This window comes from Melanotaenia boesemani, chromosome 23 (assembly GCF_017639745.1).
Source record: "Melanotaenia boesemani isolate fMelBoe1 chromosome 23, fMelBoe1.pri, whole genome shotgun sequence".
Classification (NCBI taxonomy): domain Eukaryota; kingdom Metazoa; phylum Chordata; class Actinopteri; order Atheriniformes; family Melanotaeniidae; genus Melanotaenia; species Melanotaenia boesemani.
In genome coordinates this window covers 3,086,862-3,111,211 of record NC_055704.1, presented here as the reverse complement: position 1 = coordinate 3,111,211, position 24,350 = coordinate 3,086,862, and the positions used below count along the sequence as shown (strand labels likewise).

Here is a 24,350-nt window from a genome sequence, read left to right as displayed (position 1 = left end):
ATGTGATGGCAGATGAATCCAGGCCGACTTCTCTGCCAGCTCCTGATAAACCCTGTGAGACAACAGCTAAGAAAATCTGCTGCTACCTGCAAACAAACACAATCAACCAGAATGTTGTGACTGTTTTAATCCAGGACCATGACGACATGCTGCACCAATCAACCTTCTCCATCAGCTGGGAGCAGCAAAGTTTCTGATTTACGCCAGTGTTTGGCTCCTTCTCAGTGTCAGACCATATATATTATATTCCAAGGAAACCACAAAACCAATTATATAAGGCCACTTCTGTTTAGTTTTTTTTTTTTTTTTTTGTATAAGCAAAGGCTGTGAAGATGAACTGTGGCAAATCTGAATCTGACTTTAACGTTTAAGATGCAATAACTTAAGGACAAAGACTCCTGGATCAGAAATGACCCATCTCTAATGTGTGTATCTGTGTTAACACAAGAATAACATTCTGGATGCTCGGTTCAGATTAGGTTGTGAAGACTATTTATATTCCCTCGTTTGCTACTTAAAGAGTAAAAATACAAACAAACATGTCTCTAAATCTCTAAATTAACACCCACCAACCCATCAAATGTGGGTTCAAATGACATTAGGTGGGGATAAATGAGAAACTTATAGTTTGGTGGCTGATGAATTACTGATACAATCTATGGATGGATGGATGAGAGAGGGTTTAGTATAAATTGATAAAAACAGAGACGGTGAGGGTGGGTCAAGGTAACCAGATATGTACAGGTGGGAAGGCGAAGCAAGTAGAAGGTTCACCAGATGATCAGAAGTGTGATGGAGGTGTGGCCTCTTGGTGGGGGCGTGGCCTTCTAAACCGATTAACTTCACTGAAAATTTTTTATTGTCTGATCAAAAAACAAACAAAGTACAAAGACTTCGGTAGTTCTTAAATCTCAGAGGAAACGAATCGGTTACCATGGTTTCTGGTAGATGTGGTGGAAAAAAGTCAATTTTTAGATGGATGTGATTCTGAATCTACAAATTATTTTTTTTTTAACTGGTAATAACAAACTGTTGAGTATCACCAATGGCAAAACTAAACATAGTAGAAGTGCAACACCTGTACCGCGTGCGCATAACAGACTAAATGGTGAAATCCAACAGGTACCTTCTACATTATAAGCTTTGGCTTCATTTGCTCGGAAAGGAAAAGGAAAAAAAATCTTACACTTTTCCACTTGGGAATATCTACATCACCCCTATATAGTTACCAATTAGGTGTATATATGTATATAAAAGATAAGTCTTTTTAGTGCTTTTTTTATAGTGGTAAATTGGTGTGCACAGCCTCAGATGCATGTATGACTGCATCTCATTGTCATCTTGCATGCGCATGTGACAAATAAACAACTTGACACTTGATATAAGCGGGATTATGCTAAAAGAAAAAAAAAAATCAAAAAACTTTTTCTATGTGGTCTGTAAAGCCAAATCAAAAAGTAATCAAACAATCAAAATAGTCTCAGACCCCTCAGGGTTATAAGGACTTTGCTCAAGAGTTATCCTTGAATTGCGTAACAAAGTCTGAATGTGTTCCTAATATTTCTTCCATCTGATCCAAAATGGAGTAAACCAAACCAACATGGCTGAACGGGCCAGATCAGTAAGTTCATTAGCTTGAAGCTTGTCATAGTTGTCACTTGCTGGCTTTAAAATAATCAGCCCAACCCTTCAAGTGGAGGTCAGGATTTGCCCCAACGGTTTCCATGCAGGGAAAAAGACAGAAGTAGTTTTCTTCACCGAGGAGAAAGAAGAGCAGCAGCCAGCTCAGCTATCGGCAGCAGAACCCACAACCTGCTGACTCCGTTTCAGCCCGTTTGATTGACTTGCTTTCACTTTGCTCCAGCAGGAATGAACCAGGACTTAGCCCAGACCATGTCTAAGTTCTGCTGCTGCACAGGAATGTGCTAAAAAGCTCTGGTCATAGTAGCCAAACACTTTTCCTCACATTAATATTCCCCAGAACCTCCCACAAATCCTCAGAGCTGCTGGGCCAAGACGACACGTAATCAGAAAGATCAACAGAGCCGTAGCAGCCTCGACAGAGGATCACCCTGACGGGCTGGAGGCCGGCTTCACAGTGAGGTGGAAACACACACAGGCTCATACCCAGCACACACACACTTCCTTTCAGTAAAAAGGGGGACATCTAGTGGCCAAATCCTGTCACTGCAGCTAAATAAAAGCACACCATTCAGAAGATTCAACCAGAATTTAGAGAATTTAAAACACCAGCCGCATTTACATTGTGACGTCACCCACTTATTTATATTTATACAATTTTACCTGGAAACAGTCGTGATGTCCAACTTATTGGAAACAATGTGGCTCCACAGCCTAAAGCTAACATGACAAACAACAGCATCCTGGGGGGGAAAAAAAACAAAATTTTATATTGGGGAAATTCAGGAACGTTTTAAAAAATTTATTCATTGATTAATTTCCTGTACTGCTTCGATCAGTTCAGGAACGCTGGTAAGATGGAGCCTATCCCAGCAATTAACAGGTGAGAGGCAGGTACACCTGGACAGATCACCAGTCCATCACGGGGCCACCACAGAGAGACAAACAACCACTTACACCCACATTCACTCCTAGAGAGAATTTCAGAGTGACCAATTTGCCTAACATGAATGTTTTTAGATGATGTTTGGACGATACTGATTTTAAAAATTTGTTTAAAATATTTGATGGATAGAGGTTTTAATATGTTTATCGAAACATCATCCAGGCGCAGATGCTGTTTTGTGTGGAGCTAAAATAGGGATGTAAGTTTTGTGACGGTATCTCTATATTTTAAACCGTAACAAGTACAGGAAGAAACCAAGTCTAAAAATAAGTATGAAAAAATTCCAATATGGATCACATTAAGTGTGACACGAGAAAGTGGCCTAGGTCTGACTTGAAAAATCTGATTTGTGATGTTCAGACCATTATAAAAAAAATCAGATATAGTTAGATTTGAGCTACTTTTGTCTGCAGTGTGAACATAACCAAACTTTCAGAAGTTCTGGTTCTGTTCTGGGAACTAGTCTGAAGCTAACTGTCCTAAGAAAAATGCTACACAAGCTGCTGCACATGAAGGACGATTCTCCACATCCTTTACACAAGTGGGTGGCAACTAGCGGTCCGTGGGCCAGAAGTGGCCTGCCACAAATTATATCTGACCCGCCAGATTACACTAATTAAAAAAAAACAGATTGCAAGAGTTATTTCTCAGTTGTGTCGGTTGTGCAGCGACATGGTAGTGTTTGCAGCGCTGTGTTAAAAGAACAGCGTGACCCCTTTAAGAATGATCAAGTTAGAGAGGATGAAAGAAGCAGAGCACAAGGGCGAGGAGGGGGAGACGTCAGCACAGAGGAAGTGTGAGAAACTTCCTGTTTCATCTGTGAATGATTTGCTACAAGTTTTAGCAATAAACACCACACAGCTCTGCTAGTTCCAGCAGAGTCCCGTGTCTGCTTCACCACTGCTGGGTAAAGTGATGGGAACTAAGCCTGAAGCTAGCTGCAGCTTCACCCAGCAGGAATCACCTCTCCTCCGCCTCCCAACCTCGGTTAGCAGGAGGAAACAGGAAAGTTTAGCAGCTGTTTCTGTCTGAGTTTTTCCAATAGCGGAGGCTACAGACCAGAGCAGCACGGTTATTAAACCATCAAAGACATGTTGCTTCAAGAGCAAAAAGGCTAGACGGAAAGGTGAAGAAAATAACTTGTTGTTGCTGTGGGCGCGGTGCTTAGTTCATATGGCAAAGAAGCTGCCCCCGGTTCAATCCCCAGGTCTCTCTGACCAACTTTCTCATCTACTTGCTGAACAGTAAAGGACGCTAGAGTCCAGAGAAGGTTAAAAAAAATATAAGAAAGTAAAAATCCCTCATGTAGGGAACACATATACAAATAACATCTCACACATTTTTATATTATGGATATGTAAATAAATCTCTTCCCTCACCCACCCTCCCATCTCCCCTGAGTAGGCTGGATGGCTGTTCATCTAAAGCTCGGGTCCTCCACCATGGTCCTTGGAGCTTGAGAATCCTACGAAGTATCTTAGCTCTTCATAGGACTGCACTCTTCTGGATAAAGATGTCTGATGTTTCTCCAGATATCTGTATTTCCAGGTCTAAATAGAGGTCTCTTAACAACATAGTAGTGATGGTGATCTTTTATGATGAAATGTGATAAATAATGCTGTTATCATGGATCATTGTGGATTTACCAGATAAAGTCTGAATAAACTCTACATTTCGTGGCTGGATTGTAAACCTCCTGGACAGGATAGAAATGCCTGGAAAAGCTATCCATCACAGTTTTCCCCACAGAGTTACACACTACCGTTCCTGAGATGCTGGTGATGATAGAAGAGATCAGCTTGTGGAGATCTGCTGGAGTTGTAAAGGTTAAAATTTTTTGTCAGGAACTTTTTGGCCTAGTTTTCTTTAAAAATGTTTTACTTGTTATTTTCCTGTGGAAATATTGAACTCACCTGAGGTATTTTTTCAAGTTTAGTGGTGCTTTGTGGGCCTGCAGATTGTTTCTGTATTTATTTCACAGTTTATCTCAGAAATCTGTCAGATAATAAACATAAATTTTACTAAACATCTAGAACTCCAAATTAATGAATCCATCAAAGAGGAATTAGATGAATTAGAGTCATATCGAAAGATCTCTGGAGGGTTATGTAGGTGTACTGGGATGGGGGCCAAAGGGGCCCCTAACAGGCCAATCAGCCCCTGACTACTAGAACACTGTTGTCTACTGTTTGTAATTTTTCACCTAAAACGGAGAGAAAAATTAGCTCATGTTGGGTGGTGTTGGCTTTCATAAGGAGTCCCATCGGTCCGGTGAGAACACAGCAGGGTTACTGTGCAGCCGTCGGTCGGTTTGAAGAGGCTCCAGGTTCCTTGCTTTTCAGGCCTGAGAGCTGTTGAACAGCACGCTGCTCATTTGTCTCGCCGTAACTGGACTCATGCTCCTCCATCCTGACCCCAGGCCAGGCGCAAATCTCATTCTGATGAGACAAACTGTCAGCAGCCGTCGACGCCACAATGAGGCTGCAAGCCCAACACACAGAGCAGACTTTATTCCCTGAGAGGAGGCACAGGGATGAGAAGGAGGAGGAGGTAAAACCCAATGGAGTTTACTGTCTGGATTAGAGCTAAATGCATCACAGCAGAGGTGAGATCTGCACATTATGCTGAGATATGCCAAGTTTCCAGCTAACAGCTGTTTGGGAATCATCTTGTTGCTGCTAAAATCCTAAAAAAGTCTGATCTTTGCTGGTTTTACAGATCAAACTAAAGAAATAGAAACAAATGATGTTCCTTTGTGGCAAAGAACCTAAATATCCAGGTAAAACCGGATCTTTGATAAGCTGTCTGTTATGTGTTGATACAATTCTGGTTCATCCCTTCAGTTAGAAGCATGGTCGTGGGTCTGATTCTGACACTGATAGGGACAGAGGTCCACAGAGGCCCCTGGAAGCCCACTTAAATGAAAAAGGAGTTTACCATGCAAAATATTCTTTTCTGTGACTGACTTTAATTTCTTTGGTTTTCTAGATAAACTGAATATGGAATCTGTCATTTTATGAGCTGAAGACCAGCAGTTAGCACTATGGTGCAAACATCATCACATTATGGTGATGAATTATTATCAGAGATCATATTTCTCCAGTTTTATCTTCTCTTCATCGGCTCCCTGTTAAATCCAGAATAGAGTTTAAAATTACTCTCCTCACATATAAAACTCTTAGGCCCTGATCTATTAACGCTTTGCGTGTACTAAAACAGGTGCAGACGGCTTTGCTCCGCTAAAATCGGCCCAAGCTTATCTATCAAAGCCGCAAACATGGAACTGCGTCAGTTATCCTGGCAAAACTGCGCCGCTCTCCACTTTGCGTTTCTGAAGCTACTGCATATGCATTATGGGCGTTCCGGCCAGAAAGTGCACATTAGTGGGAGGAGACTATGCAAATAAATCTGGTTTGCACCATGAAAGGCGACTAAGATAATGCATTTTTTTCTATTATATTAATATATTTAGAATGCCAGAGAAGAGGATTGTGGAGACGATCCAGCGTTGCAATATTAGAATTGCTGGATAAGTTTAAAGACTTTATCATGCCTGTCTTTTATTATTATTATTATTATTATTATTATTATTATTATTATTTCTTTATAGCTTTTAAACCTTTATTATTTCTTATTTGTTCCTTGCATGTTTTTATATGTACAATACCTTGGTTCCTAAAGGTTGTTGTTAGTGTGCCTTATAAATAAATTGAACTTGAATATGAAACTATATTGCAGCATTTCTGGTGACATTTAGATTTTTTTCCTCGACTTCCGCAATATTTTTATTTGTCTCCTTTATTTGTCTCAACTTCTATCGGATAAAAGTTAATTTTGCGTTTGCGGTTTCCTTGCTCTCCAGAACCTTACATGACAGAGCAAACAGCGCCGCTAAATCCTCATTTAAATACTGCTGTTTGCTCCGCAAATGATAACAGGAGCAGTCTTAATAGATCAGGCGCTAATCGTAGAAACATAACCAGAGCAAAACTGCGCAGCAAATGTTAAATAGCGCAGCAGTTTTGCCCTCGTCATAACTCAGCCCCTTAGTGACAAAGCTCTATTGGATCTTAAAGAGTTCCAGATTTCCCCATTGGAGCACTTCACTCCCAGGTTTAATGGTGGTTCCCATGTCAGATTGCTCTAGTGTAAATACAGATGGATTAAATAGAGGCCAATTTCCCAACTGTGATTGATATAAAGTATATATTATCATCAGACTCTATTTATACAGCACTTTTAATACAAGTTCATAACACAAAATGCTGTACACAACTAAGGGAAAATCCAGGACACACTGAAGGGACGTCATCTCTGGGAACACCTCGGGATCCCTCTGGATGAGCTGGAAGAAATGTGACGGAGGAGGGATGTCTGGGTTTCTCTGTCTAGGTCTAGGCTGCTGCCCCCATGACCCAAACCCGGATGGATGGACTTGGTAAATGGACTTGTACTTTTATAGCGCTTTTTCAGTCAGTTTGACCACTCAAAGCGCTTTACACTACTTCACATTCACCCATTCACACACACATTCACACCCCGATAGGCACATCGGGAGGCAACGTGGGGTTAAGTGTCTTGCCCAAGGACACATCGGCATGTAGTCAGTGGAAGCCTGGAATCGATCCGCCTGCCTTCCGGTTGAATGACGACTGCTCTTCCTCCTGAGCTACGGCCGCCCGGATAAATGATGAATGGATGGATGGACGGACGAATGGATGGACTGATGGACTGAAAGTCCTTTTTGGCTTTGTCACTGCAGTTTGTCGTAATCAGTAAAATGAAGGATCTTACTGGCTGAGCTCCATGTGTTTGTGTAATGGTGTGTATTTATAAAGCGCTTTTCTGTACCTGGAATGATACCCAAAGCGCTTTACATTATACATCATATTCACACATTCTCACACACTGATGGCGGAAGCTGCCATACAAGGAACTCAACCACGACCCATCAGGAGCAACTTGGGGTTTGGTGTCTTAGTTACTGTTGTGTCGTGTGTAGGGCTGTGCGGTGGTGTGGTGGTTTGCATTGATGCCTTACAGCAAAATGGTCGTTGGTCTGAGACTTGGCTGGGGAGAGGTTTGAACGGTGGTCTGTGTGAACACAACTGAGTTTGGCATGATCTACCCGTTTATGTGTGGGTTTGTTCTGGCTACTTCAGCTTCTTCACACAGGCCAAATACATGCATGTTGCAATTTCTGTTCATTATTAATCTTCAGTTCATTATTCAGTCTTCCTTTCTTCCTCTTTAGGTTTGTTGAGTGTCTGTGTCTGAATTACTGTTCAGCATTAAATGTAAAGTTTATTTTCTGGCCTACTGGGTTGGAAGTGTGTTGTACTTTAATAAACAGCAGACAGTTGATGCAGACGTTGCTTTGCCTCTCAGACTGAAGGCCTGCCGGGCCAAGCTTCTTCTTCTTCTTTGGTGGCCTGCAGACGTTTGTGTTGTTGTTCATGTCTGACTGTGCGATGCTCACTTACAGTTCAAACAGTGGGCTGGTTGTTGTTGGACGGACTTCAGCTGGACGTGTGGTGCTCTGTCGGTGTGAGTTAATCAGCGAGGCCTCGTTACACGACAGGATGTTGGTCTAAAGACAATAATGTCAACAGACACTTAAGTGCGGCTCGTTAATCCCATTAACATGCGCAAACTTGTGTTTGTTCAGCTAATTGGGCTGAATTATTCAATTTGTGCATTTTAGAAATGATGTTTGGATAGCTAATGTGTGGAGAACACTTTCCTGAAGAGAGGAAAGACAGAGCTGCTGCAAGACGCCGACTTTCAGAGAAAATGAGGAGCGTCTGCAGACAGGGAGTCGTTCCCATTCTGAAATACACTCTGATTTAATCAGTGAGCGGATGCAACAGACCACCAGCGTGAAGGTGGAGTTCACCAAACACATTCGTCACCTGATGAACACGTTACGACTCAGAACTCCTGCAGCCGTTTAGCTTCATTTACAGTGCAGAGGTGGGTAGTAACGACTTACTCTTGAGTCACTTTTTGAAAGAAAAAAGTTTCTAGATCTATTGCATTAAACTTTTACTTGAGTAAATTAGTAAAGAATAGACGCTACTCTTACTACATTACATTAGGCATCACTGAACTCCTTACTTTTTTGTTTCATCATTTATTCAGTTTGATTTGCTTCATTTTTGCCTGAGAAATGCAGCTGGTTTCACCAATCAGACGTAGTAATGCAGTCACATGACCTCATAAAACATGGCAGCACTGTGGCACAAACTCCTCATACCTAACACAAAGGGAAGGAAAAACACATGTAAAACATATACACATTTACAAAACATATTTCAGTTCCACACAGTGGAAAATAAAAGTGATATAGTGTGGCGTTTCTGCTTAAACAAACCAACATTTCAGCCACAAAAACTCAAAGTCTAACCTGAGAAAAAAATGTCCCAGTAGGTTTACCTAAATTCCTCTTTTGCTGTGGTTACATGGATGCTAATCTTGTTAAGTTACAGTTTCCTAGTCTGAAAAAGTAGCCTTTCGCTTTAACCCCTTTAGTGTTTGTAAACCTTCTTTTAAATGCCGGATAAGCAAATCAGACCAATATACATTTTCTATAGAAGCTAATCAGACCACTGTACATTTTCTATACATTAATCAGTGTTGGCTACCATAAGGTATACAGGCATCTGTTTTCTATGGCTGAATGAATCAGCATTGGTCACCATAAGCTAATCAGACCACTATATTTTTCTGTGCTGGAATGAATCAGTGTTAGCTACCATGAGCTAATCAAACCTCTATATTTTTTTCAATGGAGGAAATAATTAGCATTAGCTACCATAGGATAGCCAGACCACTGTACATTTTATATGGAAGAATGAACTAGCATTTTTGACCATGAGCTAATAAGACCACTATACTTTTTCTATGGATGATTTATTATTTCCAAAATAACAAATAATATGAGACGGGCTGAACATGGGTACTGTATACTTCAACTTGAGTTATGTCATTTTTAAGTAATGTTACTCTTACTGGAGTACAGCCCTTGGCTACACTACCCTCTTCTGGTGTCAGAATGTCAGAGTTTCATATCAAACAGGATATTTATCTTCATTGATTTGATAAGACCTTCCGAGTCTTTCCTTTCACAGCAAATTTACGTTTTTGTGACTGTATTTCCTGTATGCATTATTTAGTGATGTTTTAGTTTTAGTCATAAAAGTGGTGAAAGTCTGAGTAAAAACATTAAATATGACATGTTTTCTGTCAGCAGTTTTAATGGCAATGCATTGGGAGTATTTCCAGGCCTTGTGCTGGCTGCCATGCGGCTGTCAGTGTTGTGTAAGGATGCGGTGTGGGTGTAGTCCTCCCAGCTGTCAGTTCCCAACTTTGAATGAGCGCCTTCTTGTTGTTCTGCCTGTTTGTGAGAGTTTCTGACTTTAGTTTACATGACGGTGGGTTGTAGAGGGAGAAAAACCCACGTAAACACTCCAAACTCTGCTAAAAGCTGCCACCAGAACATCAGCAATGTTTGAAGCTGAAATGTCAGTGAACTTTGTGCTCTGGACGTCCACCCACAGACCTGCCACATCTCATCACTTCAGTTCATTGACGGATGATATTTAGCTCATTAACTGGATGGTAATTACTTAAAAGTGGAGTCAGAAAACAACCCCAGTTCCAAAAAGTAATTCCAAAAGGCTGGAAAAGTAATTGGTACAAATCAGAAAAAACGGGAGGAGGATTTAATGACTAATTAAGTTAAGTAGCAACAGCTCAGTAACATGACTGGGTAAAAGGAGCATTTCAGAGAGGCAGAGTCTCTCAGATGGAAAGATGCACAGAGGTTCACTAATCTGAGACTAACTGGTTCTAAAACTTTTGGAACAATTTTAGAAAAAAATTCCTCAGACTTTGATGATCCCACGATTTGCAGTGTATAATGTCATCTACAGATTCTGAGAATCAGGAGGAATCTCTGTGTACATGGGTCAAGGCTGGATGCTGGTGATCTTCTGCATTAAAAGCAGACATGATTCTCTACTGGAAACCACTGCATATGTTCAGGAAGACTTCCAGAAACCACTGTCTGTGAACACAGTTCACCCTGAAATCCACAAATGCAGGTTTCTTCCGGCTCTCAACTGAGGCAGACGCTTTTCTTCTCCCTCCCTCTCCCACTCTGCCCTGCTACTGTCCTGTCATCTCTCTGAGCCTTTCTCTGCATTTCTTTCCGAAACTCAAATCTTGAATATGGATTTGATCAGTTGGTCCCTAAATGAAATTGACCAAATTTATTCGAACCAGAAAACAGGTGTAGGGGAGCCTGCTTGTCCTGGCGGAAAGTTTTCGGCTGGATATGTGATGGATTCCTGGGGAGTGTGGAAAGTCATGTGTCTGTCGATCCTTTCTGTTGAGGACGCTGAAGACATCTATACATTCGGATTCATAATAACTGGGTTTCTGCTGTTTGGAGCGGGCGGTTTCCTGGCATATCGCAAAATTCGGACACTGTCGGCGGTCACTGGCAAGCTGCCGGATTTCTGTGCCGGTGTGTGTCGAGCTATGAACAATCAGACTTTGGCGTTGCAGGAGCTAAATCGTAAACTGGAGGCTATTCAAGCTCTGGATGGCAAACTGGTTGCAATTTCTGAGCTTGTACGTAAGGTGGACACCAACTTGGAGAAGTTGTCGGCTCGGCTGGAAGGAAATTGACCCACAAATTCGGATGACTGGAGTCAGTGGGACCACTGAGAGACTCAAAGCAGACGAAACAGCTCTGGCCTGAACCAAAACAAATGCTGTTATCAAATTCGGCTCACTGTATTGGCCTTGGATGGCTGGTTAAAAGCTCCCTGGAATGTTTTGTTGACGGATGCTCAGTCCCCCACCCTCCCCCCACCCTCCTCACGAGCGATGGACTTTAACCTGGATCAGCTCCCAAGGATGCCCACTATCATCAGGCGGCAGAGACTGTGATGGAGAACTGGGGCAAAGTTCATATGCTCACTTCTACGCACTCACACGCACCACACTCAAGTACACCACTACAGATACACCTCCCCATGATTCACTGCCTGGGCTGTACCTTTCCCCCTCCCTCCACTCCCGGGCGGCGGGTTGATTGGACGCGCTCAGTTGTGTCTGCACTTGCTGCGATGGGAGACCCCCGCCCCCCCGCCACGTGTTTCTGACGTTGTGAATGTCTGAGTTATGTTCTTTATGTATTGAGGAGTGTTTTTTGTATCTCAATAATGTGTATCTCAAAAGTGTGGAAGTGCTGTTTTTTATTCTCTCCAGCTACATCTTACTCCCCTAATGTTACCTTTCTCCTATATCTAAGACAAAGGAGCGCTGTAGAAACGGCTGCTGCCTCAGTATGCCTGATCCTGTTTGTGTTATATGTTGTTATTGTCTAGTCTTGGATGGGTTGTACTGGAAACACAAATTTCCCTGAGGAATTCCAAAGGGATTAATAAAATATTCTGATTATTCTGATACTGATTAAAGCTCCATCATGCAGAGAAGAAGCCAGATGTGAACAAGATCCAGAACCGGCGCTGTCTTCTCTGGACCAAAGCTCATTTAAAATGGTCTGAGGCAAAGTGGAAACCTGGATGAAGATGTGAACTAGTTTGTGGAAAGCATGGACGGCGTGTCCTGCAGACTAAAGAGGAGAGGGAGCATCCAGCTTGTTATCAGTGGACAGGTGAAAAGCTGCATCTCTGATGGGATGGGGCTGCATTAGTGTCTATGGTTTGGACAGCTTCCACATCTGTGAAGCTCCATCAATGCTGAAACATGTACATGGAGGTTTTAGAGCAACATCTGCTCCATCCAGACAACGTCTCTTTCAGGGAAGGCCTTGCAGATTTCAGCAAGACGATACTGAACCATCTTCCAGAGGTCTCTATCTTCTATCATCAGCAGTGTCTCAGGAGTGGTAGTGTGTAGCTCTGTGGGGATGTTACCCTTTAGGTGATCTACAGAAGTTTTCCAGACATTTATTTCCCGTCCAGGAGGTTTATAATCCAGCCACTAAATGTAGTTTTATTCAGAGACTATCTGGTAAATCCACAATGATCCTTGATAACAGCATTATTTATCACATTTTATCATAAAAACATCACCATCACTACTATGTTGATAAGAGACCTCTATTTAGACCTGGACATGATGATGAAGCCACTTCCTGTCAGACTTTCCACCAATCAGAGAGCTTAGATTGACGGTAACGTCCAATCAGGAGCAGCCAAAGATCAACCAGTGAGCAGAAAGTTCTATGTGTGTGTGAAAAGAAGAAAAATAATGCTCCTCTATGGCTGGAATAAAGCCAAGAAGACGTTTCTGATGCACGGTGGCGCCACAAAGCAGCTGAGCTGGAGTTGGTTTAGTGAGGATAGCAGGTAAATAGTAGCAGGAATAACTGGAAATGAGGAAAAAGTGGAAATATTTTACATAATTTTAACTTCACAATCTGACAGCTGAGGCTGTCCTGGAAACATCATGTCTGCATGCTGACTGGGATTAAAGGGTTCAGCTTCTACAAACTGGTTAATATAAAAATATAACCAGGCAGAGCAAGAATTATCAAAAATGTCTTTGCCTTTCTCTTTTAAAACATAACCTGTTTGGTTTCTGGAGTCAGCAATGATGCTTCCAACTGCAAGTCTGGACAGGAAGAAGACAAGATGAAGCAGTGGAAATGTCAAGAAGGTTAAATATCAGACACAGAAAGAGTATATGACGAGAAATGAGTCAAATCAAACAAAATAATGCAGAAGCCAGGAAGTACAAGTGCAAATGTCAGGAGAAAAATTATATTGGAGCACAAGGAAAAATAAAAATGTGTAGCCTAAAAAGTGTGAAAGACAGTAGAAAGAAAAAAAAGTTAGCAATTACAGCACAAAGACATATAAATGTTACATTATGGGAATGATGCAGAAGATGGGAGAAGCTTCTTTTGCGTTTGTGTTTCAGGAATAACTGCAACAGGGTTGTAGCGCCACCTTCAGGTTTTCCTCTACGTTTCCTCTGGATGTCTGTTGTGATGTTTCCGTCGTCAGGCTGGTTGGATGGCGTCTGGTGACCTGTCGTCCGGACTCAGCAGACTCTCTAGATCCTGAGTCTGAGTTGGAGCCACTCCCTCACAATCAAAACAAGGAAGAGGAGCTTTCAGCACCCAGTTCCCCACCCTCAGAGAGAAACCTGAGCAGGGTGGATCACAAACACCGATGAGGTCCAGATCTGCTGAGACGGTTCAAATCAGGCAGCTAAAACCTGAAGACACAAAGTTAAATTCACCAGTCAGTTTTGTGCGTTTCAGTTCAGATGCTGCACAAACTTTTATCCACAATTTCACCAAAATATATCATGGAATGGAAAAAAAAGTATATCCTTTACTCCTTTGATGGTAAAATGGTGCAAAAGATGGGTTAGAAGAATCAAAAACCAAGCTCTGCAGAACTCCTGATAACCAGGATTAGTGTTTTTAAAGGCAAAATCTTCATCAGATGGTAATGATGAGCTCAAAGTGCATGGGAAGTAGTTTAACTTCAGGGTCATTGTGATCTTATCTGGGTTGTAGTTGTTTCCCTGATGCTCCCATTCATTCATACTCTCCTCATGTTTTCCAGATTTCTTTTGCATTACTTTTTACACTAATAAGTTGGGATGGGGATCACCACTAATTTCCTGTATCGATTTGATTAACAACAGCCTCATTTGATAAAATTTTAAATTAAATCCGATCTTATTCAGTTCCAGATAGTTATGCAACACCATTTTGAATATTAAGGACATTCTCAGATAACTATATTATATAAAACACTAAGCCCATTTACATGACAACTAAAATCAGGTATCTGGGAATCAGATTACAGTAATAACCTGATCTGATGTGTCTACATGCAGTTTGGAAATACAATATTCGAAAGATTGCTGTTTATGTTTACCAGTCCATTATCGGATTTATTTTATCATTAACCTTTAATACTTCTTGTATCTACTTTATGGAACAATGAGGCAAGTATGGTGGGCAGGGGTTAAATAGGATAAACTCATGCTTACCCTTTTTTATGGTATTTTATCTTATATTTTACTGTATTTTACTATGCAATGCAGTTTTTTGTATTATCTATATGTGTTTTGTATTTTCTATGTGAACCGGTCCGTTTCCATGGTACTCCTGACTAAGCTAAAGCTGATTGTACGTCACTTTAGATAAGAGTCTGCAAAGTATCCATAAAATACATATAAACATAAATAATGTTTGCTTTCAAATAAACTGCATTGTGTTCACCGTAGGTCACTGTGGCATCAAACTACCGAGCCAGTAGTTGCACTGAGGCATTTACCGCCTGGGGCTAGCATGCTACTGTGGAGAAGAGGAGGCAAGAGAGAAATACTTTAATAAAAAGTTTCAATAAAAACTTTGCTGCATCCCTGTGTTTTAGCCTCTTCATTACTGCATTTTATATTTTAAATGATGATTTCTAGTATAATCAGTTTCCTGTTGCCAGACGTGAACGGTATCAGTGTAAACACCAGTGAAAACAGATGTATATGATGTAAAGTACTCTAACTCTGTGAAGATATCATTGCATATTCAAAAGCTGTTTTACCGCTGTTTTAAATTGCACTTTATACTAACAGGTATGAGGGAGACATGCATAGACACATGAATGTGTGCTGATGGTTTCTATTGTTATCAACTGAGGTAGATTAATACAGTGGAGGCCACGGTTCTTTGTTTAACTAATGAGGACTTTTAAAAGGTATTTAATAGCATAAATGTATGATAACATGCAAAAACGTATGTGAACCTGATTTTGGATTTGGATTTTGAAAGAACTTGGACGGACTGTTCTAAAGTAAAAAAAAAATCAAAAAACAAAAAAACAAAAACATAAAAAAAAACAAAACAAAACAAAAACAAAACAAACAAACAAATGGAGCAGTGCTGCCATCAGGCAGCACGTAGGAGGGTCATATACTATAAAATAAATATATAAGCATACGTTCTAACTTATGTTCAGCCCGAGGAGGATCCTGAGTTGGCTTTGAATGCGACAAAGTTTACAGGTGGGGTTAAGTAAGGAGTAAACAAAAGAAAGTAAAATCAAGAGTTGGAAATTCATTCTGTAAATTAAAGTGGGCAGGAGAATCGCCGTCAAATGTTGGTACGTCACTACCAGTAAGTGAAAAACATTAGTGCTCAATTTGGATCAGAGCTTACCCACGATAGTGCACTCTTGTAAGTGCACAGTTTGAGACACACGTTTAGTGTTAGTTGCTAATGTGAGAGCTTGTGGTCTTAATGTAGCTGCTATTGTGAGAGCCCACAGCCTTAGCATTAGCTGCTCATGTGAGAGCCCATGGTCTTGGCATTAGCTGCTACAGTGAGAGCTTGCAGTCTTAGCATAGCTGCTGTTGTGAGAGCGCATGGTCTTAGTGTTAGCTGCTAATGTAAGAGTCTAACGTCTTCATTCATTTCATTTATTTATTTCTCACATGGCTATGCACAAGTAACACAAAATTTTACAAAAACAAATCAAAAGCACATCTTAAGGCACAACCATGCTTGAAAAGGAGCAGGAAGAAGAAAACTTATAATGCCTGCCCCTTTTTAAAACACAATACACCAATAAATAATTTATCAGTTACCTATCAGTCCTCAATGGAATTACTCATATATGTTACATAATAGCCGTCATTCAGCAGATTCATACACTCTAATTATATTTATACATATACACATATATTCACATACATACACACATACATACATATACTTATATATACATACTCATATACTCATATGTATATACTTATAAATATATACAGATACATACATACATGGGCATGCACGTACATATACATACACATACTTGCACTCAGACATACATACATATACATACATACATATATACATCAAAATGCTTCTGTCCTATATTTATGTAGTATATGATTTTTCAAAGTACTTTTAAGTTTATGAAGAGTTTGACATGATTTCATTTCATCACTTAAAGTGTTCCATAGCTTAACTCCTTTAGTTGTAATACAATGATATTTTGTTTTCGTTCGTACCATAAATGTTTTTAGCATACTTGTACCTCGTAGAGCATATGTACTTTCCCTTATCTGAAACAACCCCTGGATACTTTGTGGTATTTTTGATGAATTACTAAATACATAAATTGTATTATTTTAAAGTCAACTAGATCTCTGAATTTGAGTGCTTTCAAATTGTCTGTTGTCAGTTGTCTGTTGTCTGTACGGAGCATTACAAACAATTCTTATTGCTTTTTTCTGAATAATATATGTGAGTTCTGTATTTGTTTTGTAGGTGTTACCCCAAAGTTCCACACAATAAGTCAGGTATGGGAGTATGAAGGAGCAGTACAAAGTATATAGTGAATTTGAATTTATAAGATTTTTGACTCTAAGTAATATTGCAATTGATTTGGATATCTTTGACTTGATGTAGCTTATATGTGAGTTCCAATTTAATTTATCATCAATTATTACTCCAAGAAACTTGATAGCTGTTACTCTTTCTATTTCTATTTTATTTATTCTTAGTTTCTTGTTTGAGTTAATTTGACGATTTCCAAAAATGACATATTTTGTTTTATTTAAATTCAATGTCAATTTATTGTTGTCAAACCATCTCTTCAATATTGAGACTTCTCTTTCCACTGTATCCAGGAGCAGTTGCCTGTTCCCCCCCGCTACAAAATAAATTTGTGTCGTCTGCAAATAGTATTGGTTTCAGGTTTTTACAGGATTCTTTTAAATTATTTATATACAAAATAAACAGAAAAGGGCTCAGTACTGACCCCTGGGGGACCCCACAGGTAAGATTCTGTATTTCAGACTTTACTTCTTGTAGTTGTACATATTGTTTTCTGTCCTGTAAATAACTTCTAATCCAGTTTTGTGCTGTCCCTCTAATTCCATATTTTTGTAATTTTTTAATTAATAGTTCATGATCAACCATATCCAAAGCTTTTTTCAAATCTAAAAATACCCCTATTGCATATTCCTTCTTTTCTATAGCCGAGGCAATCTTCTCTGTAAAGTCTACAAGTGCATGTGAAGTTGTCCTGTCTGCTCTGAATCCATATTGCTGATCACACAGTATGTTGTGCTTTGTAATAAAGTTCTCCAGTCTAGTGAGGAAGATTTTCTCCAGTATTTTTGACAGTTGTGGCAACAATGAAATGGGCCTGTAATATGATAGCATCTGCTTGTCACCTGATTTATAAACAGGTATAACTTTAGCTAATTTTATTTTCTGGGGAAATTTTCCTGTTATCAGGGACTGATTACAGATATGTGTGAAAGGTTTGACGATGTATTCGATTATATCTTTAATCAATGACATGTGAAATCCATCACAGTCGATGGATTTTTTACCTTTGTGTTTTCTGACAATGTCAATGATCTCCTCTTCATCTGTTCCCTTTATAAACATGGTTTCTTTAATACTTGTACTTTCCTCCTCTAGTGTCTGTTTATCTCCGGTGTTTGCAATGTCCTTAGCCAGATCAGGACCAACACTTAAAAAGAAATTATTAAATTCATTAGCAGCTGTATTTAACACTGGAAAACCTAAAAGGTAACAATTGGATACCTTATAACCCTAACTACTAAAGAGGTATCACTTTGATACCCCTCTCCAGAACCAGTCGGACCAGTTTTGAACCTGTGCCGACCATTATGCTAACCAGTATGCTAACAATGTTGCACTGCTTTATTGGGCGTTGATGGCCGATCGTCAGAGCAAATGCAAATGTGAAGACAAAAGCAGCAAGTTTTTATAGCAACTCAAACTAACTTCATTGCTTCTGACTCCAATCTTCCTCTTGAGAGCTTGAATCTTCCTGGTTTTTTCGTAAATATTTTGCATTGCTTAGATTGGACTACATAAAAGTTCAATTTAGTAAGAGAATGAAAACACAAACTAGAAACTGCTTATTTCAAATGGTTTATTGAAAAGTTTAAACAAAACAGAAAATCCAAAAATTCACACAACACAACACAATAAACTGTCCTTAGTCTGCGCAGACCTTGCAGCGCCATGGCTCTTCTTTTTTGCACATTCCACATGTGAACTTGCTACATTCAACACATCTTTTTGCAGCAAGGTTCTTTCTGCACTGGTTCCTGACTTGGCACTTTTTCCTTTTGGCAGGTTCCTCTGGTTCAGCAGCCTGTTTGCGAAGACCGTTGTCCCTTTCAATCTGCTTCGCTGTCACGTGAGACGCGGCCAACTCACTGGCAAGCTGCATCAAAAAATCTGGCCGCCTTTCCTTTCTTCCTGTGCAGGCTTGATAAAGCACATAGGCGTTCAGGGCTGCCATGTCCACCATGTTATAGAACACAGCCACTGGCCATCTTCTTGTTCCAGCTCGTACGGAGTATTCCCGCACCATCTGGTCCATGGAATCCACCCCACATTTTGTTTTGTTGTACTGGGTGATGGTGGTTGGTTTTTTTTTGTGTGTGTCCTCAGTCTGAATGAGCCCATGCATGCTGCTCATGACATAGACCGTCTTCTTCCGGCTGGCTGTGTAAACAGTCAATGTGGCGTTAGTTGTTGTAAACACCTGAGTGCTGAACTCACTGCAGTTTTTCACTTTCGCAGAAGGAGGAATTTCTCTGCGAATCTTATTGACTGTCCCAATGATGGTGGTTTTCCGGCTGAGCAACTTTTTGGAAAGTGAAATTGACGTGAAGAAATTGTCCGTTGTGACGGTTCTGCCCTGATCCAGAAATGGTTCAATCAACTTCATAACCACACTCTCAGACAGTCTCTCTTCTTTGGGACGACTGGGGTCTTTGCCAACATAGGGATAAACATTGCAGATATACTTGGATTTCAGGTTGCACGCCACCCAAAATTTTATTCCAAACTTATCTGGTTTTGTGGCAATGTACTGCAGAAAAGGGCAACGTGTTTTTGATGGGTACAGCTGTTCGTCAATGGTGATGTGCCGACCAGGTCTGTAGAATTTGACACAGTTCTTCCGAAATGATTCCCATAGTTCTGAAATTGCTGCAAACCTGTCTGTCTGCACTCGCTCATGCCGGGTGTCCTTGCAATCAAAGCGAAGGTGTTGCATGATTTTTTGGAAGCGGTCTCTAGCCATTGTTGCCATGATCTCTTTGTTTCCATACATCTTGGACCAGTTGTCAGACAAGGATGGAACCTTCTTCACCCCTCGCCAGATGATAATTGCTATGAATGCCATCAATTCTGGAACAGCCATGAACCAATCCACAGTCTCTGTGTCTCTTGCATGCTGAATTGTGCAGGCTTGAATGGTGCGAAGCATCTGGAGGGAAAGAAAGCAGAGGAAGCTTTGGAGGCGAGTTGTGATCCTTGTTCTGGCTTCAGGTGTTGGCTTTTGTGTCCTCACATTTGCATTTGCTCTTGACGATCGGCAATCAAGTCCCTAGCAAGCTGTGTTAGCTTACGAATGTGCATTGTTTTTCCAGCAGGTTCGTGGTTGGCCATTGAATTGGCCATTGAATCTCAATAGGGATTAAAATTACTTCCTCATTCCACAATATTCAGTTCTACAGGGTATCGGCACGACACCAGACAGGAGAACAAGTTAGTACGGAAAAACACCAGGTTTCCCAGTGTTAAGTCGTTAGTTACAGCATTTTTTTTTATCCAGAAAATTTTTGGGATAATCTGTTTTCCCACTTCTCTTTTTAATAATATTATTGAGTATGTTCCATGTACCTTTAATGTTGTTTCTATTGTCCTCTATCAATTTACTATAATGATCCTTTTTACAGGTCTTAGCGTAGCTGCTAGTGTGAGAGCCCACTGTTTTAGCGATAGCTGCTTATGTGAGAGCCCATAGCCTTAGCGGCTAATGTGGAAGCCCATTGTCTTAGTGTTAGCTGCTAACATGAGATCCCACTGTCTTAGCGTAACTGCTAACGTGACAGCCAACAGTCTTAGTGTTAGCTGCTAGTGTGAGAGCTCACTGTTTTAGCAATAGTTGCTAATGTGAGACCCCATGGGCTTAGCGTTAGCTGCTAATGTGGGAGCACATGGTCTTAGCGTTAGCTGCTAATGTGGAAACCCACAGTCTTAGTGTTAGCTGCTAATGTGGAAGCCCACAGTCTTAGTGCTGATAAATAGTTTACAGGTGAGTTTTATAAATCGATGTTTCATTAATTAAATTAGTATTTCTTTAAATTGAGTAACTGATTTTTTTTAGTTGTTGGCAGTTTGGCTAGTAACAAACAGAGATATAAATTTGTTGTGTGGGAGGCTTCTTCTGTGAACTTAGCTCAACTGTTTTTCTGAAAGTATTTAATTGTTTATTGGATAACTGTCATAAATGCATTACAAATTTCATTTACATCCACTTGTGATTGATGTACAGACCAGTTGATTTTATTTAGAGCAGCTTCCAGGTTGCTTATTTCAGGGTCTTAAAAAGTCTTAAAAGTCTTGAATTTGCAAATATGCATTTAATACCTTAAAAAGTCCTTAAATTAGACAGTTTTTTCCTTAAATTTTATATGGTAGGTCTGAAATTATGTCGGCCTAAAGTTGTACGCTGTGTTAACGTTAAAATATGTCGGGGAAATGTCCGAACTGCAAAGTGACGGAAGTGAAGTCATTTTGTCCCATTCCAACCTGACCATTATAGAAAAATTAGGAACCAAGTATCGCTGACTTTGCAGAGAGAAATGATTGGGGAACATTTAGCCCAACACACACAAAGCCTTTATTTTCGTGTGAAAGAAATCTGCCTGACAGTGACTTGAGAATTTAGTGGATTCGTTGAGTAAAGGCGAAAACAGCAAACTCCCTCTGTATTTATGTCTGGGCTGTCAGGTATATGTACCTCGCAGACACCATTTGGCAGTGTGACAAGTTCAGCAGCAACATCGACATCGACTCCGCACAATATTTGGCTTTACCCTCCAACCGTGAGAGCCGAAGTGCTATGGACATTAAACACCGTTACCAAACATATGTCGTACATGTGTCCATATAGCCTGTGTATGAGGCCCAAAAAGGGAAAATTCTGCTATCTCTCTCGCTTGCTCCACTTTTTTAGCGAATCTGTGCTTAAATGGGTGAGTCTGAGATATTTCCCTTTGTGACTTCACAAAGGGAAATAACCACAGCAAATTCCTGGAAATAAATCCAGGAACTTGCTGCTTCTGTAGCTTTTTATGCTTAATAAGTTCTGGTTCTACATCTCGTCTCTTAGTCCTGCATTGGGGTCGTTGTCTCCTGGTAACCATGATGATGAGGAGGGTGAGGAGTGGGCATGTTGGGAGGGACAAAAAACAAACTTTTAGTCCAGCATCTGATGAAAGGATGGAGGCGGGTGGATGTTCTGAGCGCCGTCTGCTTCTCAGATAAAAACAGAGGATGATGGGGACCCGATGAAGAGCGGCGCTCATTAGGAGGATAAATTTAGAGATGGTTTGGGACAGGAAGGGTCTGTCAGCGGCCACCACTAATGAACCCCCCCCCCCCCCTCCACCCTGACAGGAAGTTTATCTCCATCCTCTGATTTCAGCTCCGTACATAGTGTTCTGGAAAATCCCCCTTTTTTCTGAAATAATCAGATTTCCCAGCAGAACTATGGAGGATCAATTCTGACAAAACTATAAAAGCAGATTTAACTTTTGTCTTGATTTAAAGCTAATAAGATGAAAACTAAAAAATATGAATAATTTTAACTTTTACTTTGTCGTTGAAGTTGATTTACAGAAAATTTTAGTTTGATGAAAATTCAGGAGATTTTTACTTAAATCTTAAATTTTCAACCTTTTTGGAAGGTAGTGACTGCGAATAAAATTAATTTTATTTGTCTTTTTATTTATCTGGTGAAACAGTAAAATTAGAAATTGGGAAGAAAAAGTTTGGATCGGATTTCTGTCTATTTAACTTCTTTTATTGTTTTTAGTTTATTTTAATTTTTATTTACATGCTTCTGTAATGCTTTTAGTGTTTGATTTAAAACACTTTGAGTTGTCTTGTGCATAAAATGTGATGCAGATGAAAACCTGCCTCGCCTCATGTTGCAGACACATTACTCTTTTACAGTTTTTGAAATGAAACTTTTTAAATTGAAATATTTCCCAGAATAATTTAAATGACCTTTTTTGTAGATTAAACGATGAAAGAACTTTTACTCTGTTCATTTTTCTTTTTCTTGTGCCTCCATAAAAAAAAGTTCAATGTAAGTTTTGTCTGTTTTGTTTAAAAAAATAGAACATTTGAGAGAAAAAAAAAAAAAAATGATCCCATCTCCATCTGTACCAGCTCCCAGTTTGGCTTCAGGAAGCAGAAAGATTAAAAATCAGCAAAGCTAAAAACCAACAACCAAACCAGAAATCTGGGAGTAGTCCTGGACGCAGACCTGGATTTTGGCAGTTATATTAAGACAGCTGTGAAGTCGGCCTGTTATCACTAAAAGAACATCTGGAGGATTAAAGGACTGATGACTCAGCAGGATTTCGAAAAACTGGTCCATGTATTTATCTTTAGTAGACTGGACTACTGTAATGGTGTCCTCACAGGTCTCCCTAAAAAGTCCATCAGACAGCTGCAGTTAGTCCAGAAAGCTGCTGCTCCAGTCCTCACTAAGACCAGGAAAGTGGATCCTAGAACTCCAGTCCTCACTAAGACCAGGAAAGTGGATCCTAGAACTCCAGTCCTCACTAAGACCAGGAAACTAGATCATAGAACTCCAGTCCTCACTAAGACCAGGAAAGTAGATCCTAGTACTCCAGTCCTCACTAAGACCAAGAAAGTGGATCCTAGAACTCCAGTCCTCACTAAGACCAGGAAAGTAGATCCTAGAAGTCCAGTCATCACTAAGACCAGGAAAGTAGATCCTAGAAGTCCAGTCCTTATTAAGACCTGGAAAGTAGATCCTGGAACTCTAGTCCTCATTAAGAGCAGGAAAGTAGATCGTAGACCTCCAGTCCTCATTAAGACCAGGAAAGTAGATCCTAGACCTCCAGTCCTCACTAAGACCAAGGAAGTAGATCCTAGAACTCCAGTCCTAACTAAGAGCAGGAAAGTAGATCCTGGAACTCCAGTCCTTATTAAGACCAAGAAAGTAGATACTAGAATGCCAGTCCTCATTAAGAGGAGGAAAGTAGATCCTAGAACTCCAGTCCTCACTAAGACCAGGAAAGTAGATCCTAGACCTCCAGTCCTCACTAAGACCAGGAAAGTAGATCCTAGAACTCCAGCCCTTATTAAGACCAAGAAAGTAGATCCTAGACCTCCAGTCCTCACTAAGACCAAGAAAGTAGATCCTAGAACTCCAGTCCTTATTAAGACCAAGAAAGTAGATACTAGAACCCCAGTCCTAACTAAGAGCAGGAAAGTAGATCCTAGAACTCCAGTCCTCACTAAGACCAGGAAAGTGGATCCTAGAACTCCAGTCCTCACCAAGACCAGGAAAGTAGATCCTAGAACTCCAGTCCTTATTAAGACCAGGAAAGTAGATACTAGAACTCCAGCCCTTATTAAGACCAAGAAAGTAGATACTAGAACTCTAGTCCTCAATAAGACCAGGAAAGTAGATCCTAGACCTCCAGTCCTCACTAAGACCAGGAAAGTAGATCCTAGAACTCCAGCCCTTATTAAGACCAAGAAAGTAGATCCTAGACCTCCAGTCCTCACTAAGACCAAGAAAGTAGATCCTAGAACTCCAGTCCTTATTAAGACCAAGAAAGTAGATACTAGAACCCCAGTCCTAACTAAGAGCAGGAAAGT

The 24,350-nt window shown here is 40.3% G+C and overlaps 1 protein-coding gene across 1 annotated transcript; it reads right to left on the bottom strand.

The window, feature by feature from the left end:
- Positions 1 to 18,624: 18,624 nt before the first annotated feature.
- On the bottom strand, positions 18,625 to 19,752 carry LOC121635084 (piggyBac transposable element-derived protein 3-like). Its single transcript, XM_041978144.1, has one exon. It carries the CDS (start codon positions 19,750 to 19,752, stop codon positions 18,625 to 18,627), a length of 1,128 nt encoding a protein of 375 aa, XP_041834078.1.
- Positions 19,753 to 24,350: the final 4,598 nt, after the last annotated feature.

What these genes read in the sequence shown, in the direction of transcription:
- LOC121635084 (XM_041978144.1), bottom strand. Translation starts at nt 19,752, where the DNA reads ATGTATGGAAACAAAGAGATCATGGCAACAATGGCTAGAGACCGCTTC.